The following is a 9,745-nucleotide window of genomic DNA, read 5'->3' as shown; positions in this document are numbered from 1 at the left end:
TTTTTTATTCTGGGATTTATTTACCTTTTATAATTGAAACTTTGTAGCCTTGAGAGGAGCTCAGAGCTGGCCAGGGCGGGTGGGAGGGAAGTCTCCTGCTCGCTCCAGCTCCGTGGCCACAGCCGGCTGAAAGCAGGTATCTGGGGTTTATTTACCTTCTATAATTGAAACTTTGTTGCTTTGAGTGGAGTTCAGAGCCACCGTGGCAGGCGGGAAGCTTGGCTTCCTCCATCATTGGGGCAACCAAGCTCCTGCTTGCTCCAGCTCCATGGTTGCCGGCCCCCATCTTGGTTGGGTTAATTTGCATATAGTCGCTTTGACTGGCTGGTGGGCATGGCTTAAGGCGTAACGAAGGTATGGTCAATTTGCATGTTTGTCTTTTATTAGTGTAGACTAGAGGACTGATGCACGAATTCATGCATGGGTGGGGTCCAGCCGGCCCACCACAATGGGGGCCCATCAGGCTGGGCAGGTTAGGGGGAGGGGCCGCGGGCGATTGGCCAGCTGGCCCCCACCCCCGATCGAGGTGTTGGGGGCCAGGCTGGCTGGGGATGGGGGGCCAATTGGGGCCCAGATCAGGCTGGTTGGCTACTGCAGTGCGCGTCATCGCCACCAGTCATTCTGGTCATTTTGCCTTTCCAGTCGCTGGAGATATATATATATATATATACCAATATTTCCCAAACACAATCTTTTCTAGCACCAGACTTCACAGAGTGTTCTGAACTAATGTTCTACGTTTGAAGACAGAAAAAATGAATATACAGTGCAAAGACATCTCACATCTGATCGCTAAATTCAGTTAAGATTAATCGTTTTTTGGAAAACCATAAGGAAAAAGAAGGGTTCACAGTTAATACTGACCAGATAGAGAATAAGTTGCTTCTAGTGTTTTCCTCCACAGTTAAAGCTCTGCAACAATATGGTAAGACAGACTTATAGAGAGCAAGCTGACAGTTCTGGGAGCGAAGCTGGGGGAATAGAGGGATTGAGCCAAAAAAAGAGAGAGAGAGAGAGAGAGAGAAAGAACTCATGGACGTGGAAAACATTGGGGTGATTCCAGGCGGTAGACAAAGATGGAGGAGGGTATAAGGGGGAATAAATGGGGATGAAAAAAGTAAAATAAAGAAAAAAATATGATAAACCTAAGTTTCCAGGCTGCCGGCTACCCAAATGATCCTTTTTTTCCCCCAGAGTTTTCAAGAATTCTGAAAGTGAATGCTTTGTAGTAAGGCCTGCTGTCCCAGGCACCCCAGAAATCCCACTCCTTAACATCTGACCCAGATCTCTGTTACACTTCAGGGGTGGGAAACAACACAGCACGGTTAGGATAGAACAAAGGTGTTAGATACACTTAAGTGTGAACTCTGATTCTGCCACAAACTGTGTGATGCTGGGACTTACAGCCTCTAGATCACCTTCTGCTTGCTCATCTGTAAATGCTGCAGCAAGGAGTGATGTTATAAGTGAGAAGCATTCGCCCCAGTGTAAGCACTCAAGCATGAACCATTCAGAACCTCTAATGTAGATGTGATAGGATGAACTGTGGCTCCTAAGATTCCTGTGTTGAAGCCCTAACCCCCAGTATCTCAGAATGTCACTGTATTTGAAGACAGGACCTGTAAACAAGTTAAAATGCAGCCATTAGGTCAGCCATAATCCAAACTGTATCCATATGAGACAAGGAAAGTGGACACACAGAGAGACACCAGGGACAGGCATGCTCAGAGGGAACACCATGTGAGGACAGAGCGAGAAGGTGGCCATCGCAAGCCAAGGAGAGATGCCTCAAGAGAAACCTGCCCTGCCTACACCTTGATTTTGGACTTCCAGCCTTTCAAACTGTGAGAAAATGTCTGTTGTTTAAGTGCCACCCCGCCCGCCCCCACCCTCAATCCCATCTGAGGTATTGTGCATGGCAGCCCCAGCACTGTTAAACATCACACACTGACGAAATATGCCCCAAGGGGCAATGGCAAATTACATTCGCCCTATCTTTCACTGGGAAACTCACTGATCAGTGCCTCTCTATTCGGAAGCCCCCATGCCTCCGCCTCCAGCAGAGGCTTCAGGCTGCACTGCAGTTATGAAACACCCCAATCATAAAGATGCTCTGGATCAGACAGACCATAGCAAGGGGAGGTTTCTTTGGCTATAAGCTTCTAGGATGAAGTACCATAAAAGAGGATATCCCTTTACCTGAAGAAAGAGGCATGAAGGGGCAAGAGGAAGCAACTGCCCAAGCAGGAGTGAATGACGGTGAGTGTGAGCTGAGGAAGCCTGAGGAACCCGCAGAGGCTCAACGCTGACTCATGCTGGTCTGGCACTTCACCTACATGGACTGCTCCTAGGCCACATTTTTATGCTTTTGCCTTAAAAAATAAAATAAAAAATCAACCTGTACAAACTTGCTATTCAATGAAGCAAGAGACCTTTATGCGATGTAAAGAAATCAATTCTAGTTTTTGCTTTGTAATAATGTATCTCAGCTATCTAGATCAAATTATTTAAACCAGGTTCTTGTAAAATTTATGAAAAGAGGATCTAGGATCTGGTTTGCAATTATTATCCCTATCAACTCTAGCACTTTTTATCACAATTAAAAGCTGGCTATTATGGCAAAGCAATGGGTGTTACGGTTTCTTATAAAAATCTAACTACTTCTAATCCATTAACTAGCTTACAGTTTTCTTAACTTAGCAAATATTAATCAATCCCTGGGTAATTTAAAGATTCAGCAGGGAAGAAGCTCCCAAAGACTCAGCTTACATCGTGCCCATCACAAAAATAAATAAATACATTCAATAAATAGCTATAGGATGACATACAGTATCTTAGTTATTAGCTGAAAAACTGCCAACAGTTTTAATGCCTGTCATTTTCAACAGACAGGAACACACTACAACTAAAATTCTGTTAAAGACCCAGCTGTCCAACCACCTCCCACACTGTCCCTGGCTCCTGACCCCATCACACTGACATACCTATTTAATGTCTCCCAGGAAATCTCAGTCAGATGAGGAAGGAGGCACTGGGTGCCCAGACATTATGAACCAGTGAGACCAAGAGAAGTACCATGACTGAGAATTCAAAATACTAAAGAGACACTGTTTTCACATATTTTATATAATCATAGATAAAAGCTTAAGATATTAATAATAGTGAATATTAAGACTAATATGTGCCATGAGATAGACTGAATGTTTGGGTTTCTGTCTGAAAGTGATATACTGAAACCTAACCCCTATTTTGTGATGCTATTAGGAGAGGGGAACCTTTGGGAGGTGATGAGGTCAAGAGGGCTGAGCATTCATGAATTAGGTATTAGTGCCCTTTATAAAGAGACTCCAAAGAGATCCCTTGTCCTTTTTACCATGTGAGGACACAGTGAGATGGCCATCTATGTAACAGGAAGTGGGTCCACACCAGACAGGGAATCTGCCCATTCCTTGATCTTATAGACTTCCAGTCTCCAGAACCATGAGAAATTCTGTCACTTATAAGCCACCCAGCCTCTGGTACTGTTATAGCAGCCCGAATGAATGGACCAAGACATACATGCTAGATGGTATTCAAGGCATTTCACAGATAATGACTCAGTAATTCTATGAAGTAGCTACTCTTACTATTTCCATTTTACAGATGCAAAATCTGAGACACAGAGAGGTTAAGTGACTTGCCCAAGGTTAGGCTGCTAGTAACATAAAGCTTCTCACAAAAAAGAAGCCATGGCTAACTGGAACCGAAATGCCCGATGATTGAAAAATTGTAAAAGGTCATTCATTATTATTTCAGTTACATCAAAGGGGGTCACAATTTCTTCTTCATTTTATTTCCTACCTGGATGAAACATTTTGTTTCTACTCTGTCCTAAAGTAAAAAATTGAACACTGAACAGTTCTATGTTGTTCCTAATGGTTGTAAACTGTTCCCTCTGGACAGTCGGGGAGAAGTGAGTGGCAGGGACACAGAGGCAACATTCCCTCAGCTGTGCTATGCTGTCCACCCTAGCTCAACTGAACTCTTAATTAATGCAATAGCATCCTTCTTCAATCAACTTTCCCCAAGCACAATGCCAAGTACAGAGATAACAGAAGCAAGCCCACTAGGCCCAAAAGAGCCACTTAAGCCAGGCTGGATGGGATGGTGGGGAAACATCTCAATGGAGTTATGTAGATAGATAAATCATTCTTTCTTTTATAAGCATTAAGTGACAAGGGAGGGATTCGTTAGCTGGGGAGAGAAAAGGGCTGCCCAGGCCAAGATATTGCAGGGTGGAGAGGGTCAATGGGGAAAAGAGAGGGGACATCTGCAATACTTTCAACAATAAAGATAAACTTTAAAAAAAACACACACACACACAAAGAAACACAAAGGTGGGCATATACAGGCAACTTACAGGAGTCAAAATATAAAAGGTCTTAATAAAGATTACAGCTAACAGGACATGGTCTTCTCAGCTCTTTAACCTTCCCCTCGAAGACAACCTACAGGCATACTCAGAGATATTGTGGGTTCAGTTCCAGACTACCTCCATAAAGTCAGGATTGCAATAAAGCAAGTCATAATCTCTTTGTGCTGGAGGGTCTTTGACTTCAATTTGTAAAAATCAGCAACATCTGTGAAGTACAATAAAACAAGGTATGTCTGTAACTGACATACCTAACAGAAGAGACTACTTCCAGGTTTAACACAGCTTTTGAAACCAAAAGCTGTGTTTTGAAACCTATGAGTACTTTTGTGGATTATTTTATAGGCTCCTTTAGAAAGACCTCCGAGGCAGGTTATTTTTTAAGATTGATCTGAAAGATATTTCAACCTAACCTGAAAAATAACTGATAAAGGCCTGAACGCCCAGAGGGTAATAAACTTGAAGAGATTAAAACGTCACAAAAGACTTAAGTAAAAGAAATGGGGGAAATCTTGCAGGCTCCTGATGGGATTCTTAGCTCCCGGAAGCTGATTACAGGACCCTTCAAAAGCAACTTTATCATCCAGTGAAGACAGCTGCTGTGTGGGAGAGTTTCTGCAGTGAAATTTCTTTAATAAAAAGAACAAAATCGGTGTCATTACACTTGAAGTTTTAAGGAGAACATGTGTGCAGATTACACGTCCTATAGGAAAACAATGAAGAGAAAGAAAAAATGAGGGGTAATTAAAAAAATAACAGCAATCTAAATTTATAACAACCCTAGGCAAAAGTACCATGCCCTCCAGATCCTAATAAGCCACGTAAAAACATCCACACAGGCCCTAACCGGTTTGGCTCAGTGGATAGAGTTGTCGGCCTGTGGACTGAAGGGTCCCAGGTTCAATTCCAGTCAGGGCACATGCCTGGGTTGTGGGCTTGATCCCCAGTGGGGGGGTGTGCAGGAGGCAGCCGATCGATGATTCTCTCTCATCATTGATGTTTCTCTCTCTCCCTCTCCCTTCCTCTCTGAAATCAATAAAAATATATATACAGTGGGGCCTTGACTTAAGAGTGTCCCGACTAACGAGTTTTTTGAGATACCAGCTGTCTCTCGGCTGATTTTTTGCATTGAGTTGATAGAGTAATTTGAGTTAACGAGCTCCTTAACGAGCTCGGTCTCGGAACGAATTAAACTCGTAAGTCACGGCCCCACTGTATAATATATATATGTATGTGTGTGTATGTATGTATATATGTATATGTGTGTGTATATATATATAATCCCCATAGGACACATGCCATTAACCATGCATTCTTGGTTCAGGCCGATATGGTGGAACTGGTGATAGCTGAGGCTTACCAAATTCCATCTGGAACTTCCCATTAATAGTTAACATTTCATGTGCAGGCATAGTGCTCAGCAGCTGACATACATCAGTGCCTTTAGCACTAAACCAATCCAACCAAATGGGTACTTACATCCCCATTTGACAATGAGGAAACTGAGGCTCAGAGAGGTTAAGCAGCTTCTCTGAAGTTTCACAGCAGTAAGTAGAAGATGGAGAATCTGAAGCCACACTATTCCACTCCAAGGCCCCACTTATGAGTACCGCACTCTCCTGCCTGGCAAAGCAGGATTTGGCCATTTCCAGAATCTGACAGGAAGCTCTAGAACCTGTCTGCTGGCTGTCTCTGGCCTAGGAAGTTTTCTCCATCAGAAAGCTTTTGGTATCTAAGCTGCTGAAAACATTTTTTAAGGCCAAGTACTGTCTCAGAGGCAGTGCTGCACTTCTTAGACACAACTCTCCCAAGCAGACAGACAGATGGACATCTCATATGAAAATGAGCACAAATCTCCATTCTTATCTTTTGGGAGATAAGAATGAACATACTTCCTGGGAGTTCAGTGGAAGAGAATGGTTATTGTGTCTCATAATTTCCCTTTAATGCCCTTACATTTTTTTCAGTTTCTCCAAAGAGGCTTATCTTAGCACTAAACCAATAAAACTATTCATAAAACTATATGATAACAGCTAAAATTGTTATAAGGAAAAGGCTGTGGCTTCTCATGCTGCAATAAATATAATCTTGTCAAATATTTTAATATGTAAAATATGATGTGCACTACTGATACATGAATTCCAGTGAGGAATAGGCTTTGGAAAGCATTCAGAACCTCCCGGCTCCAAAAGTCAGGGAGCTATAGCAGAAAGCAGCCACTCCTTGGGTCTACACACACCACAGAGGCCAAACTCACTTCCCCTGAACTCCCCAGGAAGTACATTCTTCCTTTAGTATGCTCTCTAGGAAAAATTAAGGATGATCTTACTTTCCACCACCTCATATTACAACGGAAACATCTTTTTCAGGAAGCAAGTGGCTCTTTTTTCTTCAATAAAAGTCAAGGCCTCAAAGAGATAATGCAACTGAACCAAAATAGCTACACCACTCTCCCTACTTATAAATATTACAGAAAAAAAAAATTCTCTTGAAAGCTGAGAAATATAATGTTTTTCTGCTGAAAGCAACCTCTTTCTTCAAGCCCATGAGAAAATGAGTGCCAAGGAGCAGAAAGCCATGGGGCCAAGAGTACAGCAGAGCCAGGCTTCCTGCTGGCAGCTCCCCACCTCCTCCCTCCACTGCAGCGGTGTCCCCGGTGATCACCAGGACCAGGCAGGGGCAGCTCGGGGACACACCCAGATCCACAAGTGCCAATTCAGTACCAGAGACATCTGCTCTGTTGCTGCCCCAGGGAAGCCATCACCACTGAGAGAGGCCAACACATAGCAGGAGGCTGAGATGCTAATTAGTACAAAAGCTAAGCCTAATGGCAGATATCTTCCTAAGAGTTTACAAATTTTCATCAACTTTTCAGAGATGTATCAATGGCACCATCCCCCATGTCTGTCCCAGGCACAAACCACGGAGTCACAGTAAATCTGACTCTGCTCTCTCCACGCTTAACAAGCAATCCATTATATTTTCGGGTCTCCTGGACCTCTCCCCTTCATCTTCATTGTCACAAACTAGTGTGGATCTCATAAACTCACAGGCCTAATCCAGCCTTCTTTCTTTCATCCATCAACCATTATGAGCACCTACTGTGTTCCAGGCAATATTATAAAGAAGGCAAATATGAATTTTGCCCAGCTTTAGCCCCTGCAGGCTCCCAGTGGGGAAGAGAAACAGCTAGATTAAAAACAGATTACAATCCTGTGTAACGAAGGTCATGAAACAAGGTATGTCTAGCTCAGTGATGGCAAACCTATGACATGCGTCAGAGGTGACATGCAAACTCATTTTTTTTCGTTGATTTTTCTTTGTTAAATGGCATTTAAATACATAAAATAAATATCAAAAATAAAAGTCTTTGTTTTACTATGGTTGCAAATATCAAAAAATTTCTCTATGTGACACGGCACCAGAGTTAAGTTAGGGTTTTTCAAAATGCTGACACGCCGAGCTCAAAAGGTTCGCCATCACTGGTCTAGCTTCATAGGAGAGAGGGTTAACTAACTATGTCAGCTTGGGACAGACAGAGGCTTTACCTAGGCTGGGACGTCTGAGCTGACTCTTGATAAACAGTAAAAATATTTTGGGCAGGGGTCCTCAAACTTTTTAAACAGATGGCCAGTTCACTGTCCCTCAGACCATTGGAGGGCCGGACTATAGTTTAAAAAAAACTATGAACAAATTCCTATGCACAGAGCGGCGGCAAAAGCACCCGGCGGGCCGGATAAATGTTTTCGGCGGGCCGCATGTGGCCCGCGGGCCATAGTTTGAGGACCCCTGATTTTGGGCGAAGAAGAGTGAAGAGGGAGGAAACAATACTTGTAAAGGTATACCAACCTGAAAGGGTGTGCCCTGGCTCAGGAAGGGCAATGAGGTAGAATGGCTGGGACACCAAATGCACGGAGGGGACGGGACCTAAGGTAGGTTGTGGTCAGACTCAGGAAGGCCCTGCATGTCACGCCAAGGAAGCCACATTCAGCCTGAAGAGTATTTTATTTCACCTTTATAAAGTATTTTTCAAATACTGAAATGAATCGCCAACTTCTGAAAATTGGTAAGTTTCACCTGGATACTTGTTTTCTTAAAAAACAAAACAAACAAAAACACTCTGGCAACACTGAGCAAACTTCTCCAGGTGGTAGCAACTATTTGGATCTGAGTAGTAGGTGGGATACCGTTAAGGAGGTCATGACTACCCCCCCAGACCTTTGAGTTTGTATTCCCTGGTTTAAAGCACAGAGTAACACAGAGAGACCTGTGTTACTGAAAAAATAGCACTGCGAGCAATAGAGACTAGACCACAGGGTCCGTAAACCTGGAGGCAAGTGGGAGAGTTAGGAAGACATCACCGTAGCACAAGCTGGAAACAACAAAAGCCTAAACGAAAGAGAACAGACACACAAGATGGTAATGAGTCGAGAAACGTTTAACATACTCCAGGCACAAGAACACTTGTCATGTAACATTTGTGCGGCATTTGTTCAAGGGCCAAAGCCTATATTAGGAGAAAAGAAGAATAATTTTTTTAAAAAGATTTTCAATTAAAAAATAAAGTGGCTATTAAGTAAACCGTGTGGACAATCCACCCAAATGCCCTCAATCCGCACAGACAACCGCTGAGGCGCAGCAGCAGCAGCCATCTGTGTGATCTTGCCCGGGCCCCCACGCGCGTTTTCCAGGCAAAAGAGAGCACATTCTGACTGCAAACTTTCTAAGGTCTTGACAAGTGATGTTTACAAGCAGAGGGTGGCCTATAAGCCATGACAACCGCTCACACAATGGCCGGCAGTTCCTTGGAAAACTTACACGCCCTTCCAGCCCCTCCAAGGGGAGGGCGGGGCCCCGGCACTCACACAGGCCGTGGACGTCCAGCATGTTGGAGATGCCGCGGTCACTCATGTCCACTTCCGGCTGGTTCTTCTCCCGGCTCTCCTCTACCAACTTTTTCAGGGACTTGGACATGATCTGCACCAAACGACAACAACAAAGCACGTGGGTGAAGGCAGGAGGGTGCGGAAACAGAAAGGAGGGAACTCTGCTTGCCACCCTCGGCTTTCCCCGCGCCCTGCAAAGTGGGCATCCACGGGCCAGGACCAGGTGCAAGCTGGAGGATGGGGCGGGGGCGTGGAAAGGGTCCAGCACCCCTCAAACCGCGCGGAGACAGGCAAAGCCAAGTGCACTGCCACACACACTCACCTCAGCGGGCAGCACCTCACAGGCTGTACGTGGAAACTGCCGGCTCCCGCGGGGCGCGTTTTTCGGGTGAGAGATGCACCCCGCCCGTCCGAGCTGAAGCAACACCCAAACAGAGAACGCTCCCGG

The 9,745-nt window shown here is 44.5% G+C and overlaps 1 protein-coding gene across 3 annotated transcripts in view; it reads right to left on the bottom strand.

Moving 5' to 3' along the window:
* RSU1 (Ras suppressor protein 1) overlaps positions 1–9,739 on the bottom strand; it is a 192,741-nt gene extending 183,002 nt beyond the window's left edge. For all 3 annotated transcript variants that reach the window (XM_014528942.1, XM_005880959.2, XM_014528943.1), the window contains exons 1-2: positions 9,620–9,739; positions 9,277–9,388 (exon numbers count right to left, since the gene is read on the bottom strand). In XM_014528942.1, coding sequence (XP_014384428.1) covers positions 9,277–9,385 — 109 coding nt within the window. In that variant the 5' untranslated portion in view covers positions 9,386–9,388; positions 9,620–9,739. The remainder of the gene's footprint in view (positions 1–9,276; positions 9,389–9,619) is intronic.
* Positions 9,740–9,745: the final 6 nt, after the last annotated feature.

This window comes from Myotis brandtii, unplaced genomic scaffold (genome assembly GCF_000412655.1).
Source record: "Myotis brandtii unplaced genomic scaffold, ASM41265v1 scaffold663, whole genome shotgun sequence".
In the NCBI taxonomy this organism is placed as follows: domain Eukaryota; kingdom Metazoa; phylum Chordata; class Mammalia; order Chiroptera; family Vespertilionidae; genus Myotis; species Myotis brandtii.
This window is presented reverse-complemented; position numbering and strand designations above follow the sequence as displayed.